General features: G+C 38.0%; 1 protein-coding gene across 1 annotated transcript; it reads left to right on the forward strand.

Moving 5' to 3' along the window:
* Positions 1–3: 3 nt before the first annotated feature.
* Positions 4–22,166, forward strand: USP38 (ubiquitin specific peptidase 38; the record flags this gene model as incomplete). Its single annotated transcript, XM_009894176.1, has 10 exons — positions 4–268; positions 1,336–1,471; positions 6,772–6,901; positions 7,157–7,258; positions 10,091–10,249; positions 11,242–11,435; positions 12,112–12,205; positions 13,066–13,172; positions 14,285–15,635; positions 21,823–22,166. Coding segments are annotated over 10 exons (2,700 nt in total), but the record flags the coding sequence as incomplete, so codon positions are not given.
* Positions 22,167–22,345: the final 179 nt, after the last annotated feature.

A 22,345-nucleotide genomic window follows, 5' to 3' on the forward strand; every position in this document is an offset into this window, starting at 1 on the left:
GCCCCGCCGCTCTGCGCTCGCCTCTGCCAGCTGCTGGGCGACTTCCCGCAGTGCCTGCCCCGCGGCAGAAAGCTCTCCCTCGCCTTCTGCCAGCAGCTGGTGCGAAGCATCGCCCACTTCCAGAGCCAGGGCAGCCGGGAGGCCGAGCTGCGCCTCTACGTCTCGCAGGTGACTCAGGTCAGCGGGCTGCTGCAGAGCGTCTGGAAAGCCGAGCCCGACACGCTGCTGCCCTCCCTGCAGGAGCTTTTCGCCGTCATCTCCGCCGCCGGTGAGCGCCGAGGGCCCGAGGCGGGGGGAAACGGGAGGGGCGATTGAGGAGGGCGGCGGGTTTGCCAGCGGAAAGGAAAAGCCCTGCTGCCAGCATCGGTCGCTTTACTGGCGTTGCTTTGGAACCGTTGCTTGAACAACTTTTTTGGCCGTCGAGAAAGCAAAGCTTTTATTTCGTTTTTTCCATAGAATCATACAATAGAGAGTTGGGAGGGACCTTTTCCGCAAAGCAAAGCTGGAGGAGAAACGGTGATTTACTTAGCCACAGAGCAGCATGGTTTTTAGAAAAGCTCCTGTTGCAACGCTTTAAATGTTATACCGGAACAGAGTTGTGTGTGTCCCGTTAGGAAAAACTAAAACTCTCAGTATCAAAAGCTACTGTTTCTCCTTGCTCCCCCCAGAGGAATATGTTCGGTCTTGGAACTGTTTAGTCTGCAAAACTGGAGTGTATGTAAGGAATAAAGAAAACTTGGGTGTCATAGGAAGGATTCACTGCCTGAGTAATCTAGAGGCATTTGTAAATAGGTCCTTTCTGACCTCAGAAATCTGTGAAGTATTGTATTAACTCACATTGGAAGGTGCCTTTGCTGTTGAGGCACCTGGGGAACTTAACGTATCTTGCCATAACTGGTATGATTAGCAGATAGTTGTTGAGATACGACATGGGAAATATCAGCTGCATTGGATCCCTAGGCTTGACATCAAGCATGATAAACAATTGTATGGTACTCCTTTTAAAAAAAAACAAAAACAAAAGCCAAACCAAAATCACTTCTCAGTTCCATTGAGGGTGGAGGAGGAAGTTGGCAGATTGTCACTTTCTTGCAGGGATATTAAATGAACAAAAGGAGTTTGTAGTTCAGCACTAGTCACTGCACTTAATCCATTGATTTTTTTTTTAATTTTGTTTTGGTTTGTGATGCTAGAATGTTAGATGTAGGATAGACTCCTTGTCTCAGAACTTCACAGCCAGAGTGAAATTGTAAGGTAGAAAATAAAGCTCTTTTTTTTTTTTCTGTGGGGTTTTCTTTTTAGTTTCTTACATTATGTCATGTCCAACTATTGCAGATACTTCATTCGAACCTTCTGTTGCGCTAGCAAGTCTTGTGCAGCACATACCATTACAGATGATTACAGTACTCATCAGGAGCCTTACTACAGATCCAAATGTGAAAGATGCAAGTATGACTCAAGCTCTGTGCAGGTACTGTATTTCATTGTAAAAGGGGGGGAAAGTCTCTTTTTTTTTTTAATCTTGCCTTTTTTGAAGTTATTTGACACTTAGGTTCCATTAAAAAAAAAAAAAAAACAACAAAACTTCTTAAAAAAATGGTGTTCTAAGTTACGTTGTTTAGCATGTTAAGGTAATATGTATTTATGATGCTCTGGATGTTACTGGTATGGTTTCATTTTAAGGTTGCTGCCTTCATTGCTAATGTGGCTTCTTTCTCATGCTTTGCTAGGGTGGATCAAGAAGAGGGTTAAATAGAAACTAAGGAAGCAAGCTGTGTTCTTGTGTTTAGGTCTCCCATCCTATGGAAGATGGCATAAATAGGAAACTTCATGGGGTTTACAGTCAAGCTGAGAAGCAAGGCCTTGTTTTTCAGAAGATCAACCTTTCTGCTTTTCCAGGAAGCAGCATGGTGCTCTCACATGATTGTATTACCCATCTTCTCCTCTGAAGAGAGGAGACAGAAATTAGTTTTACTGCTTAGTTTTGTGGGGTTTTTTTCTGCTTAGATATCTTCACAACTTTTTAGTAGGATTCACAGGGGGCAGCTTCTATTGCCATCTTCACCCAAGCCTCCAGAGGTTTTTTGAATGTTCTTTGAATAATAGAAGAATAGGAATGATGTAAAAATAATTGCATATTATGCTTCTTGTCACTAATCTAAGCACAAGTAAACATTGAGGTTAGTAGCAGTGTTAGCAGACTGATTCAGATTGCAATCTTGGGTAGTATCTTCAGATATGTGAATAATAGTGATGCAGAAAGATGACAATGGGAGAAAGATGAAGACTTTGAAGTTCTGAGTTATTTTTTTTTAAAGCCTGTGGAGGAAGCTCTGATTGAGCACTGAAGGGTAGAAAAATGAATAAAGCAGTTAAACAGGAGGCTGTTAGTTTGTATTGCTTAAAAAAAAACCTTTTAAATTCAACTAAAAGAATTTAATGTCTGCTACGTTATTTTTTGACTACATTTGAGTGTAGTGTAGTGTAATACACATTCACGTAGTGTAGCACTTGGCATACCTTGGTGAAATACTGAGGTGTTTTCCACACTGGAGACATTCCTCATATTTACATTAAATTGAGAAGCCGTATTTCATTTGAGAACATAATTAATGAGAAGAAGCAGCACTAATGTTGTAATTTGGGGTAAGACATACTGGTTAGGAACTTTGAAAGAATCTGCTGGACTGAACAGTTTTTAACAAAGCTGTGTGCCCAGTCTAAAATTCAAAGCTGGGAAATTCAGAAGGGTTTGTGCATACTAATAATTTGCCAGTAATGTGCTGGTGATTAATTTTCATGTTAGTGTAATTTTACTATTTATGTTGTATTACCTGCTTCAACACAATGTGGTCGTATAATTGTAGTTTAGAATGGCTTCTTTGTATGCCTTTCTTTAGGAAAGTAATGCAGTGCTGAGCTTTGGGTATAATAGGAGCTGTTATTATCAAATAAGTGCTCTTTCTTAATACTAGCTATGTGGTGCGTTTTCTCCTCTTGTTTTTGAAAGGGTGGTGCAATCTTACTTAGCTTGTTCATTCTTTGAAGTAAAACTTGATTTTAAGAGCCTCTAGTTCTGTTTCATGGAACTAACTTTCTAGGTACCCTTGTTATTTTTGTTTGTAGATACTCTCACGTCAACACTGTATCCAGTTTCTTTTTCTACCTCTGGAAACCCTTTGCAGTAATTACTCTCCTCTGGCTTAGAGAAGTAATTGTAGAGAGGATAATGCAGCTGGAATGTCTGGAGCACCAAATGACAATGTTGTCATGAGGCTTGCATCATTCCCAGGAGATGCAGAACTCCAGGCACAACAAGGTCTCCTGATGAGAGTCATCAGAGCTTTGTTGACTAAATTAGAGACCTTGTTGTTCACTTCCTAAGGATAACTTTCATGACGCTGCGGAGTCTGTTTCAAGTTGAACACAGATTAGTAAATAATCTGTAATTAGAAAACTAATAAATTGAATCTTTTTAGTCAGGGGTTATATTAGGCACAAATTAGTATAAGAAAGGGCGCTTGCTTTTTGGCATTATTGAGCTGTTCTTAATTGGCTCAGCTGTCTCGTGATACCTTACCTGAAGCATCAGTGAGGAAAAGCAGAAAGTTGCTGAATCTTCTCTGGGATATATGACTACTTTGTGGGTCTGCATCAGAGGTCTCAAGAGGAAGTTGACTGCTTACACTCAGTATCTTGACAAGTATAAAGCTTGTTTGTACTTTAACCCAAGTATCTTTGTTCAGAGAAACTGAAACATTTGCTAAGAAAAACTCCAGACATGACCAGGCCATTTGCCCTGTTGGTATAGATGTTACATTTTTTGGGGGGGTGCCAGGTAGTCTGAGGATCTTCTTCTGTTTTGTTTTTTCCTAATCTGACGGATTTCTGCCTGAGCAGCGAGATTCTTTGTCTGATGTGGCTAAGAAGGTATTTTTGTGAAAGAAGTTACTGGCTGAGGTTGCACAGATAACTTTTTTCTATCCAGAACCATCAGAAATGTGGTCCTTGTTCATCCCATATATGGACAACAGATCTATTCATTTTAGGGTGATATGAGGCAGGAGGTCTTTGTAAGGCCTTTAATGTTCTCTTAATCTGGTCAAACACAAAAAAATCGTCTGTGTTTTTTTTTATTCATTATCAGCATCATGTCCCATATTAATATCTGCTTTTGTATTAGAAATGCAGTCATTGATTACAACAGAGCAGGAGCCAAGTAAATGGAATGCAGAGAGGATTTAGTAACCAAAATGTCTTCACCTACCAGGTCTCAGGTTTGATGCTTTTTCAGACCGTCTCAAGCATATCTGCAAGTTTACTTCTGTTTCCTCTTTTGACTTCTGTTTCTGCTCTTAAGAGCATTGACTCTGCTTTTAAGAGGAGAAACAGGTTTTAAGGATGGAAATTCTATCAATTATACAGAGAATGAGGCTTCTCTTTACAAGGTTAATCATACTGAAATTATAGCTGGTGGCCTGTTAGTAGCAATGTTGAATAGTTTAATATTTAATTATACTGATGAGAAGTGACACAGGATCACCCATCTCATAACTAGAGCAATGGGATGGAACATGGGAAGCCCCAGCTCCCACCCAAACGCACTGTTTTCCATTCAGAGTTTGAGAGTCAGTGTGGTTGAAAGTGCACATAGTACAAAAATGGTAATCAGATATTTTAGAACAGTGGTTCTAATGTAGGGCTTTACAGAATACTCTTACTTCTCTAAAAAGTTAATTAAGAGAGCTGAATATATTGTCATTAGGCTTAAATTAACTGTGCAGGTGTTTGTGCCACTGCTGAAAAATACCAAGCCTACAAATTGGGGGGGAGGTTTAAAGGTGATAGGACTGTGGGCTTTGAGGCCTGTTTTTAGAGTAGGGTTAATTCTTTGTGGGCAAAAGCAGCTTTGGCCTATTTTTTTGATTCCCTGTTTTAGAAATTATATTGAAAGGGTGCTCAGAATAAACATGTTTGAATTTAACATCTTGAAGAAATGAGAGTAATTGTAAATTCAGAGCAATGATTATGAGGTTGCCATGTTTTTTCCCAAGGTTTTGTTTGGTTGGTGTTTTTTTTGTAGTAACATGGAAGAAACCTAGTAAAATCTGTGCTTGATTGTTAAAAAGGCAGTCCTAATGATTCTTTATTTTAGAGAAGCCTCTGAATGTTACATGTGCAGATAGTACATAATTCTAAGATATATACATTTTAGGGAGTGTGTACTATACATTTTTCAAATCCAAATTATAAACTCTATGTAAATTGCAGGGTGTTCATGGTAATAGGATATGCCCACAATCTGTGTCTGGTGTTGCTAAAGACTGGTTTTCTTTTTAATTTGCAGCCTGAAAACTGAAACCCCAATTTCAGTCTGTTTGGAGCTCTTAATCTCCAGGAAGAACATAGGGGCTGATACTTTTGCTTCAAATTGATGATCGCTAACTATGCCTGTTGGTAGTGATAGTGACTATTACACTGTTTACTTATAACCTGTTCAGTTTTATGCTAGAATTTAGCCTTTCAAAATAATTGATCTTTATGAGGAGCTTTTTCAGCACAGAAATAGAGAAACGTACTTCTAACTTCCTGTTTCCATTGAATTATGGAATAGAATCATAGTGTTATGTTACGTATATTGAGTGGAGCCTTTGGAAGTCATCTGGTTCAATCCTGCTCAAAGCAGGGCCGGCTTCAAAGTCAGACGTTATTGCTCAGGACCTTGTCCAATTGAATTAAGGGCTTTCTGCAAGGATGGAGGTCCCTCGGCCTTACTGGATAACTTGTTTCAATGTCTAACCACCCTCATGGTGAAAAATTTTTACTTCCGCTTCATTAGTGGTTCCTCATCTGGTTTGACGAAGGGAATCTTGCGGACAATTAAAGAAAATCCAAACTATTGCCAAGTAAAGTCTCAGAAGAACAAAGCCTAAATTTCATGTTTTAGCTGGTACTTCCTTATGATGTCATATGTGTCTTAGAGTTGCTTCAACTAATCTGCCTGTCTGCCTTAAGTATTAGTGCAAATTGTCTATTAATTTAGAAGGATAGAATATCCCTATCTTCTGTTGCTGATATTTCACTGTATTTTCTAGGCACTGATAAAATCCCTTCACTTTTCGTTTTTCTTAGCTGTAGTGAAATTCTTTCTTTTGGGGCATGTGTAGACCCCAGGCTGCTGATAGCTATTATAAGATCCTTATAACATCTACTGCAATGTATTTAAAATGACTAGATTTTACCTTTTTAACTGACAGTATTGGAGTTGGCTTCCAGGACTGTAGTTCTAAGTTGAAAAGGCATCCTTTTCAAGTTTAAACTAAATAGTCGGTTTTGGTCTGGTTTGGGGTAAAAGGTGTAGGAGGGGAGATTCCCAGGTACGGGCATCTTTTTGCCCTCATTAGTAAATCTTTGCTACAAAATAAAAATGTTAGCTTAATGTCTATAAAACCAGGGTTCATATTCTTAAATAACAAGCAACATTAATAGACATAATATTTAATTTTATATGCTTCTGTATTTGGGGGGGGGGGGTGTGTTTGCTTCTAATATATTAAATAGATCATTATTAATTACAGAGTTGAATGACTTGAGATATCATTAAAATTATTTTACTACTTGCCTAACATTCTTGAATTACTTCTTCTGAGTCTCTGTGTAAGTATGTAACTATCTGGATAACATATAGAATCTCTTTGTTGAGATTAAAATTAGTGGCATGTTGTTGTGGGTTTTTTTGTTCTATGTTTTAATTTTTCATTAATATTTCAGAATGATTGACTGGCTGTCCTGGCCTCTGGCTCAGCATGTGGAAACATGGGTGATTGCACTGCTGAAAGGACTGGCCGCAGTCCAGAAATTTACCATCCTCATCGATGTCACTCTGCTTAAGATTGAATTGGTATGTTGGAAAAGAACATTCAAAATTGAAGGAGAGCAAAAGGGATTTGTAACACCTATGCAATTGCATAGCAACTTTTCTATTGCACCAGATATTATCTTGTTCTGTGAAGGTGATGTAGATGTATCTGTAGCTTTCAGTTGCATGTAATGATTCTGTCTGTTTCAAATGGTTGTGGATTTGGAGATGTGTTTACATTTTTACTGAAATGTCACTTCTAGATTTACTGAAATAAATGTGATTATTTTTTTTTAGGTCTTTAATCGACTTTGGTTTCCTCTAGTGAGGCCTGGTGCCCTTGCTGTCCTTTCCCACATGTTACTTAGTTTTCAGCATTCTCCGGAAGCTTTTCATTTGGTAAGTTACTACATCAATGGTTTTCAGTTCCTTGAAATGTCGTTCACAGGTGATTTCTAAGGTGGGTGTAAAGAGCAACAGAATCAATGCACTTGGATTTCCTCTTTGTTTTGAAGTTCCGGAATCATATTTCTGTGGTTCACAGACCACTAGGCTTTCCAACTTACAGGCTCAACCACTTAATCTGTAACTGGAAATGAGCATTGATCTTCCCGGTGCGTACGTGTTTCTGGCAGTATTATCTGGGCACTGCATTCTGTCTTTGACCGTATACTTCTGGAAATGCATTTTATGTCGTGTGAAGTTTTCTGATAAAGTTGGGCTGCAAGCAGACTTTCAAGCATGACTACTTGGAGAAAGCAGATAACCAATTATCTGCTATATATAACCTAGTCGCCCTGGATAGGTGCATGAGACCAAGAAGTACATCACTTTAAGAATGCCATGCTATCTGTTTCAGTGTACATATGGGCAAATTGAAGGATAGTATTTTTAATGGCAACTCTTCAAAATGCAGTTCACCAGTTAAAGTGGTAGATACTAGAGTATGACAATGACTGTTTGTATCAGTACAGCAAGATGTGTAGTGCCTTCCCTGTTCTCATACTCAGTGTTTAGCTTAAAGTTTAAGTGAAATGCGGCTCTTTCAGACTTAAGCATAGTAACAGCCTGGCACACTGTTTCTCAAAGCTGTCCCCAAGGCTCTTAGGCCTGAAGGGTTCACAAACCCTTTGATTAGTGTCAGTAATTATGCCTGTTACACTGTTTTTTAATGATGGAAGTCTAAAGTTTCTCTCTCTTCCCTCCGCTGCCCTAATCTTGGACTGGGATAGACATTTCAGTCACAAATGAAAGATCCAAGTAGCCTTGAATATGCTCAAAATGTAAATATTTCATATATTTGCTGTCTTGCTTTGCTGCTTTGGTCCTGAGAGAGACAAAACATTCATGAGAAAAATGTAAAATATGAGAAGACTTATTCTAGAAATAGGTGTTTGCTTTAACAAGGAAAATTTCTACCATAGGCTGTGTGCAGTACTACATAAACATCTGTCTTTGGGACTTTGTTGTGACTATTTTCCCTCCATTTTAAATAACCTTCTTCACTATCATTTTTTGAGCTACTGCTGTCATTTAATATCCTACGATATTTTCCTGCACTTAAACTACTTTTTTACTTTTTTATAATAAATGGTCTGAATATAAAATGGTTAAAGACACACTTGATAAATGTAAATGAATTTATTTTGCAGTCCATCTGAGTTAACATTTCCCCATCCCTATGCTTAAGCATAAATGCTCAATGACTTGAGGTTTTTTTTCTAGAAGAAAAACACTCTGTCTTGCACTTCTCATGTAGAGCTTATCATGATGTGTACTCTGGAATTCTGTAATTGCTGACACATAAAATTCAACCTCAAGCCAGAAGTGATACTTCTGTATGTATTCAAAGTGCAACTTTTAGTATTATGCAGCATGCTGTTAAGTAAGAATTTGGCTCTCAATTTGAGAGAGCTGAGAACATGTACTTTTTCTGTTCTTTGTATGTGCATTGTCTGTGCAAAATTATCATATCTCAGATCTACTTTATACAAATTTCATTCTTGGACCTCTACTGAGTTACTTTCTCATTGCTATGTACCCACATTTATAAAGTGGAAGAGGTAAATTTTTCATTGCATCTTTCACTATTGACTCTGTAAGTACATTGAATGCTTGATCTTGTTGGTTTCATTTTTAAACAGTGGACATCTTGCTTACCAAAAGAGTAGGGTTTGTTTCTCCGAGATGTAAAAATATTCAGAACAACTGATATTTGAAAAAGTGGCGAATGAGTATTTTGCACCTGGCCCCTTTTACTTCGGTATTTCAGAGTATGTTAATTCTTGTAACTGATTAAAATTATGATATTCGTATTAACTTCTGTTCTGTATTCCATGTCTTTACTACCAAACAATTTGTAAGCTAATTTGTCTTGAGAAATTATTCCATCCACTTCTCTCAGAGCTAATCCATTTTGATCACTTGGAAGCTGACAGAGGTATCTAAAATATTTTGGTTCACAGTCAGAAGTCCCTACTCTTTCGGACTGCATTGAAGTAACTTTCTACTTGATGTTTTAAGACTAATATTAAAAAAAAGTCTTATGCATTTAAAAATACAGACAGTTGTGCTCAAGAAGGGGAAGGAAGCGGAGTAAACATTTCTGATTTATACCCAATTTAAAATAGTAATGAATCTGAACTAATCCTCAAATAGATTACCATACATATGGTAAGCTTTTTTAGATCTCAGTAATTGACTTTCTTCGTTTATTGAACCTAGCTCCCTCACTAGGTGGAGCTGTGAGCCAGTTTCCGTCTTGTAAACTGAAATAGCATGAATGTATTCATTGGTTTCAGATCCCAAGCATTATATTCCACTTAAGGAAAATTGAGAGGTTTGTTTTAAAAACTGTGTCTGTGAAATTAGAGCAGGATACTGCACTGGTAGTGGTGGCACAAAAGCAAAACGTTTGCTGTTGATATCCTTAATAAGATGAGTACCTTGGACACTTGACCGTTGAAAATTTTAAAATGCATTTCTAAGTTCATAAAGTTCCAAAACTTGATAAGTGACCTAAAAAGCATTGAATAATTGTGCTGTTTGAAAATTGTGATGAGTAAAGAATAATGCATGTTTTTCAAGTCATTGTTTCTCAACCACTTTTTGTTTATGAACACAGGGTCCCCTGTCATTTGACATGTGTAAAACAGTAAAGTTGTTTGTAGAACAAAAAAAAAATTGGAAAAATACAATTAATGCCCTTTGTTTGTTTGTGTTTCCGTTCAGATTGTCCCACATGTGGTCAGCTTGGTTCACTCCTTCAAAAGAGATGGCTTACCTTCCAGCACAGCTTTTTTGATGCAGTTGACTGAGTTGATACACTGTATGATGTATCATTATTCAGGATTTCCAGAGCTCTATGAACCCATACTGGAAGCTGTTAAGGTATATGAAGAGGGTGGAATGTTTTTGGTTTGTTTTCCCAGATATGAAAGCTATAATCCCATAGATCTAAATTCTTTGGAAATTCCACTGAGAAAAAAGAGCTAACCACATAATCTAATGTCAATTCTAACTGTTTGGAAGATGCTAGAAGAATTGTCCTGGGTGTCCGTGATATGATTATAGCAGGCTTTTAGAAAAGCCTGAAATGAGGTCCTTTATTAAAAGTAAAATCTATTTTGTTAAGCCTTATGTAACTCTTAACAGACTTTTGTGAGATTTATTCTAGGCATTTCGTTTCAACCCAAGCTAGAAACTGTAACTCTTCAAATATACGTTCAGAGCACTGATAGTACTGAAGAGAAGTAGCTTCTGAGGAGTACTTGGCATGCTGTTAATCTTTGGCTAGCTCCAAAACACCACTGTTAAGCACTACATCTTAATACTGCAGTCAGGATTGCATCCCTCTTTGGGTAAGGGATGCTGGCCTATGCTGTTTGAAAGCAAAACTTGGCTGCTTTTAGATAAATATTTAAGAGCATAATGCACTTCAAACAAAAAAGAAATTAAAAAAAAAAAAAACAAAACCAACACTCCAAAACAAATAAAATTGAAAACAAAATACTGTTTATTCTTTCTGTCTTACACTTTGATTTGACAGAGCATGAATGTGTTTCTAGCAGAATAGCGGATGCTTTAGGTTCTATTAAATCTTGAAGTTTGAGAGCTAGGTTTTGGTGGCAGAAAGGATTCTGTGAATATGCAGGTCAAAGGTGACCACCAGCTCTTTTTTCTTGCAATTTGAGAGTTGAGTAAAGAAAGCTTTGAGGAAGAGGGCTTGGAGGGGGGGAGTTGTATCTTCTAGGCTATTAGTGATAGCAAGACCCAGAAGGAGAATATGGGAGCAAGCGAAGATTTAAGACTGCTGAATGGCAGGACCTCTTATAAAAACAAATACAAAAACCTTTTAAGTGTGTTAAATGTTTCTCTTGTAGGATATGCCCAAACCCACTGAAGAGAAGATTAAGATGATTCTCAGTCAGAGTGCCTGGACTTCTCAATCCAGTTCTTTGCCATCTTGTTTGTCTAGACTTTCTGGAAAATCTGAAACTGGGAAGACAGGTCTAATTAATTTAGGAAATACTTGTTACATGAACAGTGTTATTCAGGCACTTTTTATGGCTACGGAGTAAGTCCTTTTTAACAGCTCTTTTCATTGAGAATTAACTGTTGCAGTTGCATTTTTGCTTTTCACAGAATATTAACATGTCCTGGTGTCTTTCAGCTTGCTAGAGCTAAGTGGGTTTCTTTGCACTCAGTTACCGATTGCTTTGTTCAAGTCCCACTCCGTGAAACTGCAGTTTTAGCCATTAAAAATCCCGGTCCCTCTGTTTACTGTCAAAAGACAAGTCCCTTTTCCCATACTGTCCTTGCTCACTTCAGTGTTGTAAAAGCTTATGGTGAGGCTTCACTTATAATCTGGAAGCTGTTGAAAAGAACTACTGTCAAAAGACAAGTCCCTTTTTCCATACTGTCCTTGCTGCCTTCAGTGTTGTAAAAGTTTATGGTGAGGCTTCTCTTATAATCTGGAAGCTGTTGAAAAGAATGTATCTGTCTATAGCCCATTCTTATACTTAACCCATTTAAATATTTAAAGAAATAGGGTTTTTGCAGTGTTAGTTCCTACCATACAGTCGTTCTGCATTTGCACTGAAGCAGAATCCAGGTGTTGAAGGGAACCGTTACGTGTTTTGCTTTCTTGCAAAGTGAAGTAATTATCTGACCTGGAATGATAACTGCATTGTTGTTAGAAATCTAGCAAGGAAACTAATGTATCTCTCTTTTTTTTTTTTTTTTTCCTCCAGTTTCAGAAGACATGTTTTATCTCTAAACCTAAATGGGTGTAATTCACTAATGAGAAAATTACAGCATCTTTTTGCATTTTTGGCCCATACCCAGGTATGTCAGTTTATTGCATCTGCTGTTTTTTAAGCCTAGATTTATATATCAAAATTTAGGAACAAACATCATGCCATGGGTGTTCTCTTGAGCATATTAAAAATAGAAATATGATATATTTGTAGGGGAATGAGTCTGCGTCCAAATGTTCAGATGGTGTGGATGGACTTAGAGAAATCTATATTTCATAAGCGGAAGATCTTGGCAATGTGTTGTTTTTATGAACAGGCAGTACCAAGTTTTCTTTTGAGAAGCCAAAAATGAAAAAATCCAAATAAGACCTGACTTTATGTACAAGCTGGCTTTAATGTAACTTCCTAGGATAAACTGTGACTTTCTGCAGTGATTTTTACACAAAATTTTATTGTAGTTCAAATTCTAAAGTGAACTTTAATAAATACTCAGAATATTTTACTAGTGCTAGAAAGACATAAGACACTTTTGTTCTCTTTGATTAATAACAATAAACCTGTTGTGAAGGGGATGAGGCTGGATCACCTGAAAAATAAATTGGTATTTATGAAATACTGGTTTCTTCTGAAGAAAGAAAACATTTTTTTCAAGCTTGCCAGCAAGAACAGTAACCACTATTACGCATAACATCTGGTTCACACTCAATACATGTTTAATATTTGCCTGCAGGATCCACTACTTTTATCTTTGTACTAGAGGTGATTACTACAAAATCAATTGTTCTCTCATGCTATGATTAAGTGGCTTAAATGTTTGTGTGCCATGTGTTTCATGCAGCTCCTCTAGAATAATGTAGCCTAAAGTCCAGTGGTCAATATCAAAATAATATAACCAATTTTTGAAGTAGTTTTTATGTGACCTTGTCTGTCCCTCTCTTACGCAAACAGAGGGAGGCATATGCTCCCAGAATTTTCTTTGAGGCTTCCAGACCACCATGGTTCACCCCTCGATCCCAGCAGGATTGCTCAGAATATCTCAGATTCCTGCTAGACAGGTACAGTTATTGTGCCATTAATGTGAATGAATCTACTGTCTTATTACATAATGTTGAACTCATAGGACCAATCATGTAGCAGTTCCACTGCCTGATTGGGGACCAGGAATTTTGGGCCTCATTCCCGGCTGTGTCTGGTTTTCCGTATGGTCTATTAAATGCTTTTCTTCATGGGTTTAATCTGTGGTAAAGTCTGGATACCATCTTGTATCCACATCATTTAAAGCAGGTTATAGTAGTAGTAATGTTCCATTTTTACAAATCTAAACTTGGGTGTTATGTTAGAGTCATGGTCCTGTTGTAAATTAATGTGGTTGCTGAAAGAAGTTTAGTCGTGCATCTAGAATTTCATGTTGGTGGAGACAGCTATATTTCATACAGGTCAGATAAGTCATGAAGAGATGTATGTGTATTTATAACCAGTTTAATAAACAAGCACATTAACTGTGGCACAGATAAAACAAAAATACCTAAATTTATATGTAGCATTCTTTAATTTTGCTTGCTGACATGGGGCTTCAGCAGTATTGCTTTATGACACATTCCACTTCTGGAGAGTTAATCTCAATAGTGAAATAGTATTCTCTTTCCCCCCGGCCCTCTCCACCAGTCTTGGGTTTCTTTTTTGGTTTAGTTTTTCTTGCTGTAGTTTGTTAACTTTCTTGGCTGCAAAATCCTGACCTTTTCTTTTCTTTGGAAATAGTCTGGCACTAGATAAATAGCTACTTGTTCTCTTACAAAATCTGACATACGGAACCAGTCAACTGGAGAACTGTTTTATTAAGATAATGTAATGGTGAATAATAAAAACGTCATTTGTTAAGTTTTTTTTAATACTTGCCAGTTCTCTCAGTATATTCATTGTGTTCTGTTATATATAATGATGCCCATACTAAATGCGTTTGTGCTTCTCATACTCGGTTTTGGATAGTACTGACCTGTATGGTTCAGCTTGCTTATATAAAAAATAACAAATAGTTTTTTCAACATAAGCCATTTCTAGCCATTTAACTATCTATGTTTTTAGCATAACTGGAAAAAAAGGTCTGACAATGTGCAACAATATTTGTTTGGAAAATAGCACAGCTACTTGGGTTTATTTTTGTCTTCAGGCTGCATGAAGAAGAGAGAACCTTGAAAGCATTGTCTTCAGCAAAGACTCCTGAAAGTCTAATGAAGGAAGAGTCCCAGGCACAAGAAACTGTCCATAAAGCACAAGTGTTTGCTCAAGCACCTTGTATGGGAAGTGAAGAAAGAACTCTGATAGAGAAGATGTTTGGAGGAAAATTGAAGACTACTATATGCTGTTTGAACTGCAAAAGTATGTCTCGAAAGGAAGAAGCTTTCACAGATCTCTCTCTGGCTTTCTGTCCTCCAACTTCCTTGGAGAACGTTGGCCCAAAATATGTGGAACGTTCTGAAGTGAAAGACGACTACGTGGTGCAGACTAATACTTCAGCAACTAGTCTTGCTGGAGAAACACCTCTCAATAATTTGGAAGTAAATGGTGGATGTGACACAATAATGAATGAAGGAACCACAAAAGATTTTTCTACTGAGCCAAACTCTGAGGGTACCACAAATTCTGAACTCAACAAAGTTCAAGATAATAGGGATATGTCTCAGAGGCTTGTAGGTAAAAACACCCTGTCCGTTACAGACTTACTGAATTATTTTCTGGCACCTGAGATCCTTAGTGGAGACAATAAGTATTATTGTGAAAAGTGTGCCTCTCTACAAAATGCTGAGAAAGCTATGCAAATCGTTGAGGAACCCGAATACCTCATTCTCACTCTTTTGAGATTTTCATATGATCCAAAGTGTCATATAAGGCGCAAAATCTTGGACAATGTGTCTCTACCACTTGTTTTGGAACTGCCAGTCAAAAGATCAACATCCCCTCTAGCTGTAGTTTCGGGAGGTTGGTCTGTCGGTGTTGAGATTTCTGATACTGGAGAAAATCTTGCTAAAAAACTGAAGCCCTCAGGTGCTGATGAAGTGACCTGCCCGCAATTGGTGCCCTACGTGTTAAGCTCTGTGGTGGTGCATTCTGGTGTCTCCTCTGAAAGTGGACATTATTATTCATATGCTAGAAATGTTACAGGGTCAGGGCCTTCAGGACTCTGCCACCAGTCTACAGCTCTTTCTTTAGTTTCTCCTCAGGATAAGTTGTTGACAGAGGAGAGTCCTTGTACTGTTGTAGAAAATGAACTAGACACTGAGATGCCAAGAGAATGGTTTCTGTTCAATGACAGCAGAGTGACATTTACCTCATTTCAGTCAGTCCAGAAGATCACCAGTAGATTTCCAAAGGACACTGCTTATGTTCTGTTTTACAAAAAACAAAATAGCACCTGTGGCTTCAACACCAATTCGACAAATGGACTCTGGGTAAATGGAGACCCTCCCCTACAAAAAGACCTCATGGATGCAATTACGAAAGATAACAAACTCTACTTGCAGGTAAGACGGAAATTGTGTATGAAGAGTAGTCTCCTTAAAACTCACAAGAGACAGTCTAAAAGAAAAGAAAGGTTAGGTTTTAAATATTCTGGTATATTAACCTTATAAGTCGCTAGTCTGGCTTTCATCATGTTGCTAAAAAGGTTTCATAGTAAGGTTGTCACCATTAGATGGGAAGCGTCAAGGCAAATGGCTTAAACTTATTTCAGTTTAAATTTTTAGTGGAGATGATTGCATGGGTCATTTAGCACTTGTAATTCTATGCAGGAGAGAGGCTTTTTGAACAGTTCTAATTTTCATTGCCTTTAATAAATTACAAGAGTAGCTAAAGTATACTTAAACTTCTTAGGGGTGTTCTAATTAGCATGTTTTCACTTGGAGTGAAGGTTTATACATACAGTTGTGCGTACCCAAATGCTAGAACTACTAAAACGAAGACCAGATGTTAGTGACTAGATTGCACTTTCCCTTTGCTGCTTATGCCTCCCTCTGTGGGACCAGCACTGCCAGCTGCACATTCCCTGTGCTCCAAGAACTTCAGCTAGCTGTAGTTGCCTCTTCAGTTGCTGTTACGAAAAAGCACTGTTCTCTACGTTTCAGTGGGATTTGCTTTGAGCATTGCTGCTGTGTTTGGACAGTGTAACAGTAAGGGTGTGTTTTACTGTGTGCTCTTTGATGGGTTAAGCTGTTCCTGTAAGAGTTCTAGGCCTACTCAAATTAGAAAAACTAAGTAAATTCATATTAGAAAAGAACAGCTAAATCTCACTGTGGAAAACCTCTTATAATAGCTGCAGGTATTTTAAAAACATAAACAAGAGAAGTGACAGCTTAAATTGCAATTCTGCTGCTATTTCCAGGCTGTGTTGTTAAAGCATTTGTGTCCTAACCATCTTTGTTTATGTGCCTTGTCTCTCCTTGACTGTACAGGGTAGCACAAAACATGGCTTCTTTCGCAGCAATCTCAGATCATAGAATCATAGAATAGTTTGGGTTGGAAGGGACGTCTAAAGGTCATCTAGTCCAACCTCCCCTGCAATGAGCAGGGAAATCATGAGCTAGATCAGGTTGCTCAGAGCCCCGTCCAACCTGACCTTGAATATTTCCTGGGATGCAGCATCTGCCACCTTTCTGAGTAACCTGTTCCAGTGTTTAACCACCCTCACTGTAAAAAAAAAAAAAAAAAAATTGTCCTTATATCTAGTCTAAATCTTTCCTCCCTAGTGCCCCATCCCTCTAACCTTGGCGTGTCATCTCACAGCTTGTCACAGGCAAGCCTGATATTATCCCCCTCCCCTTCAAGTCTAGTTTAAAGCTCTGTCAATGAACCCTGCTAGCTTGTGAGTAAAGACCCTCTTCCCCCTTTCAGAAAGATGAATCCCATCTGCCTGGTGCTGTGTAGGCCACCCTATTATTGAAAAACTCACAATTGTGGTGGTGACACCAGCCGCGGACCCAGACTGGGTCTATCTGTTTCTTCCAGTGTTACTGCCCACAACTGGAAGGAGCAAGGAAAAAATAACCTGTGCACTGGATCCCCTTACCAGCTGTCCCAAGGCCCTGAAGTCTGTTTCGATTGCTCTTGGAATATGCCTTGCAACTTCATCACCCACTGGAATAGCAGTAATGGGTAATAGTCCAAGGGCCGTCCCAGGCTAGGAAGTGTCCTAGTGATGTCCTTAATGTGGGCCCCAGGGAGGCAGCAGACTTCCCTAAGAGGAAGGTCTGTCTCGCATATTGGACCCTCTGTTCCTTTGAGAAAGGGGGTCACCTACAACTATAACCTGTCTTGTCTTCTTTGTGGAAGTGGTCGTGATATGGCGGGGTAGGCCTTTCTGACCTTGGCAACACTTCTAGTGTAGATGGACTGTCATCCACATCATCCATTGACTGGCCTTCCACATCCACAGCCTCATACCTGTTGCACAGAGGCACCTGGGAAGGCGAGGTGGGCAAGGAGGGGCTTCACCTGCTGCCCCGAGCATGAACTTGCATCCAAGATAACATCGTTTTTTCAGCCAGAATTGCGGTGACTCCCATTGATGCATGAATGCTTTAACTGTGAAATTTCAAAATTGAAGACAGATTATTTTTTATTTTAGGCGTGTAATTACAGCAGCATCTAGGTAATTGAGTAATGGGGGGAAAAAAAAATCTGGTTTAAGAACACAGCCTGAAGAAAAGTAGTACAACAACTACAGTGATATTGTAACTTTTTTATATAAAGCCAAACAAAGAAGGAAGTGTGCCATCCACATAGAATATAAATCCTAGTAACTATTCTTATTTGTGTATTTTTCTGTTGCATTCAGTGCTTGCAGTCACTTATTTCAGTGTTATCAACAGGATAGGTGATTGCCTGAGTATGCTTAACAGGCTTTTTTCAAATCTGAAGCGATGCTTTAGCCATATGGAACAAGCAAATTTATCCAGGATATTGAGAAAATAATTTGTTAAATAACGATGTTATTCTTTTCTTAAATATTTTTCTCTGAATTAATGTTTTCAAGACCATTTTAATGCAGTTTCAGGAATAGACTAAGTATTTAAATTACTTTAATGCTTTTTTAGAACTGCTGTATGCCTAGAACCAGTGAAAAATCAGTGTGACTTTGTAAAACTTAGTCACTTTGTGCATATACACAAAAGTGACTTTTTTATAATCTTCCAGACTAAAGCTTTCTCTACAGAATATGTAGCTGAAGTTATATAAAGTGTGCAGTCATTTTCTCTTACAGCTTATAAGTGAAAGCCAAGTTAGTTTTTTCTTGAAAACCTTACTTTTACAATTTAAAAAAAAAAGATTTTTTTTTTCCCTTTGGAGAAGACTTTTTTCTAAGTGTATATTTTTTGTTTGCATTTCAGTTGTTTTGTTTTTTTTTTTTTTTTAATTTATGATCTTTTACCTACCTTTCAGTTTTAGATGCATTAGTATTGGCTTGCTTTGTAGTGTTCCGCTAATCTCAGAGTTGTTGAGATCATGTCCTTTTCTCAGTTGAAATGAGTCTGATTAGAAAGGGTCAGTTACTGTTTTTCTCAAGTTAATACTAACACTGTGATTTACTGAATTAGGTTATTGCGTTTTTGAGAAGTCACATTTCATTGCTCAGCATTCTAAACTGGTATTTTCCAGCTAAGCTAAGAATATATTTTTCTGTCCTGAGAAAGCCTTTACTTTTTAGAATAAATGTTCCAGAAAATCTCTAGCTTACTGCTTTTGTTTAACTATTGCATACCAGTTTACCACATGGTAAACTAAAATGTTTTCACTTTAAATAACAAAGCCTGCAATATGGGTAGCTCCCACTCCAGTTAAAACAAATTAAAAATCCCATTCTGGGAACAAGTGGAAAGCGGGGAGGGGGATGCATTATTCTCAGTCCAGAGAACTGTATTGACTATCAAGTTTGACCTGATTTAGTATTTGTTGGAATAAATATAATCAGTCTGAAAATATTTAACAAGGGTATTTCTTGAAAAAATGCCAGTGCTGTATGCTATACTAGAACAATGTAATGTAGGTTAGAACTATTTAATGTAAGTTAATATTAATCAAGTCAATATATGCCTTGAGAGAAGAAAGAAATGTGCTCATTTAGCACAAACTGCTGCACAGGAATAAAGCGTGAACGATCTTAAACTGCTAAATAATTTCACTTTTAGCATTGAAGGCACAAATAGTGTGTGGTTTTTACTAGTACTCTGTTAAGAAACTTTAATAGTTGATAATTTGATCACTGCTCCATATTTCTCGTGTGTGTGGGTATATAGAGAGATGCCTCTCATCCATTATAGAAAATGTTTTGTACACAGTAGCAACGAAGCTAAGATCACTAATAATCCCGTTTTTAGTGCATTATGGCTGCTTCTGAACAGCATTTCTAAGTGGCTGACAAAAGCTGTTCTTGCAGCTCATTTATACTCTGTACCGAACGTGATGCGTGTCTCCAGAGCAAGTCATGTGCAAGGTACCGTGGTGTTGCTGTTCGTAGCAGTGCTTCTCCTCTCAGCTTGTCCCCTCTCTGAGGGGCAAGCCTGGTGACAGGAGAACAATCATGCTGTTGCTAACAGTATTGTGAAAGGTATGTAATAAAAGACACATAAAGTAATTTAGCTGCATAGCTATGCAGCTATACCTTGTGCTATCCAGTAACTGCAGGAAGGAAAACAAAAATAAATCATGTTTCTAGCTAAATCTGGCAAAAAAGTTTTTAGCTGTAAGATTCTAATGTTCTTTTTGGCTACAATTTTAAGATTTTTATTTAATATAGAATGATCCACAGACCTATTGTTGATGCTTATATTCTTTTGTGGTACAGTTTGTTAGGTAAAACTCAACTACTGTGGTTTAAGAGGTGTGAGGCTGCCAGAAAACAGTTCTCTGCAGGGATGAAAGCGGAGGAGGGAGTAAAGAAAACTTCGGTTTTGGTTTGGTGCTTTGCTGCATTACAGAAAAATGTTTGTTTTAATGTTTTAGCCCCCCAAAAAAGAAAAACCAGCCCAGGTACAGTGTAGCAAGTCTCCCACTGTTTGTTTCTGTGAAGAAATTATGTTCTAAGCTAGTCTCCTACTGCTTAGTTTTGAGAAGAAGTTATGTTCTCAGCTAAACAGTTTTGCAGTGTAGTTTTTCAACTAAGCAGGCTATTTATACAAGGGCTGCTATTTTAATCAAAGTTTTCTGTTGATTTCTGGTACCAGAAGTGAGTTCTTCATATTCCCTTGTTATTCCTAGTAAATTTACTTAGGTTTTGATGTGTCTTATAGTTAGCGGATACACAAGAATCCACATATCGCTGGAGATAGTGTAATACCATCCTTCAAGAATATGGCCAGCATATCTGCGTAGACAATGTCCTCCAAATATCTTTTATATAATTTTTGGAAATGAGTATGCATTTCAGTCCTTAGCAGTATAAAATAGTTTTAAACTTAGGCTGTGTTTTTCTAAGAGGGCAAAGTAATTTAAACCCACAAGTACTATTTTTAGCACTTGTGAAAGTACATGGACAAGACTAAGTTTAGTGCTTTCATGGTAGTATAATGCTAACAGTCTTCCAGGTTCTTGGCTCTGTTCCTTGCTTTCACCAGGAGGTGGAGAAGAAAAGGAACAATTCAAGGTGACCCATGTAATTACTAAAACCCTGTTAAAATTTCCTCCCGTTGCCTTTTGGGAGGTATGTAGTGACGCAGTGTCATGTGAAGGAGGCTATCAGTGTGATCATGCCTTAGCACCTGAATACTTTTATTTTGTTTCCTAAAGAAAGAAAGCTTGTACAGGTCTGCTGTCTTTTTCTTGCCAGTCTTCCAGAGCACAACATCTGCCTTACCTCCCTCGGTCTTTGAAGCACTTGGCCAATTTGAGAAAGGGATACTAAAGACAAGAAATGGCTGCAAGGTTTATGGAATCGCTTGGCCTGAGGCAAAACAGTATATGATATGTCTAATGAGGGAAAACCTTGTGCCTGTCCCCTTCTTAGACATCTTAAGAAGCCACAGGGCATTCAGCTGAAAAGCAGCTGGCAGGAGGCTATTCTTTCTTGTTCCTGCTACTTGTGCAGGTACATCTTCCAGCAGCTGACTCTTGATTTTATGGAGTGCTTGAGAGTTCCTGAGACTTAGTAATGTTAAAACAGAGTTAGCATAGCAGTAACATTTGAAAGTTAAATATCAGCACTGCATGGAAACAAAATAGCTTGTCCATCTTTTTGCCTTTTTTCTGAGTACATTGTTACTCCATGCAGTTGATTGAGTGGAATAAAGAATTGTCTTTTAAATAATTAACATTGATTTAATGGTCTTACCTCTCTATTTGGCGACCAAGAACAAGGGCATCTTAAAATTGCTACGATTAAAATTCATGTGGAACATATATCAAAACCTAATGTTTTGTTAGCTTTTGATCAGCAGTCTAATTCCTTAGTAACATCCCATGTTGCTATAAAGCACGATTTTACCATAAACTTCAATGGATTTAATTGCGATTCATATATACTTACTGATGTTCAGTGCAATTGCACATCTCGGATTGGCTGTGAACATTCAACTTGAAGTTCAACAAAGCCATCAGGACTCCGGAAGTTAGTGATGTTGCCTTAAAAGCTGTTTCAAAATTTACTAGAAATAAGCTGCGCCAAGGACTTGAGTCTTTTTTGTTTGTTTGTTTCTAATTGTCTTTATTCTTTGGTTTCAGGAGCAAGAGCTTAGTGCTCGAACACAAGCACTTCAAGCTGCCTCAGCCTCGTGCTCTTTCCGACCCAATGGATTTGATGACAATGACCCCCCGGGAAGTTGTGGACCGACAGGTGGAGGAGGAGGGGGGGGGTTCAGTACTGTTGGTAGATTAGTCTTTTGACTATGAAGACAACCTGGAATACACTGGTTCCAAAGCAGCCCAGTACTGCTGAGGACAACTAAAATACTGAACTTTGTCAGATATTGTACCAAGCTTTGAGACTTGATCCTTGTTCAAGAGCAAATGTTGGGGTTTTTTTGGTTATGTTTTATTTGAAATAAATAAGCGCATAATGGAAAAAAACTACCTCTTAAAAATTCAGTTGCTTTTATAGTACAATATGCTTGCCCAAAAGACAGAAAATAGATTTTTACATAGTTGCTAATGACACTGCATTAAACTGAACAAACGCACTTACATCAATTTCTAGTGTCCTCATCCACTGAATGAAGAAAGTTCTTTTTTTTTTTTTTTTTTTTTT

The sequence above is a fragment of the Charadrius vociferus genome, unplaced genomic scaffold, assembly GCF_000708025.1.
Source record: "Charadrius vociferus isolate BGI_N301 unplaced genomic scaffold, ASM70802v2 scaffold21, whole genome shotgun sequence".
Classification (NCBI taxonomy): Eukaryota; Metazoa; Chordata; class Aves; order Charadriiformes; family Charadriidae; genus Charadrius; species Charadrius vociferus.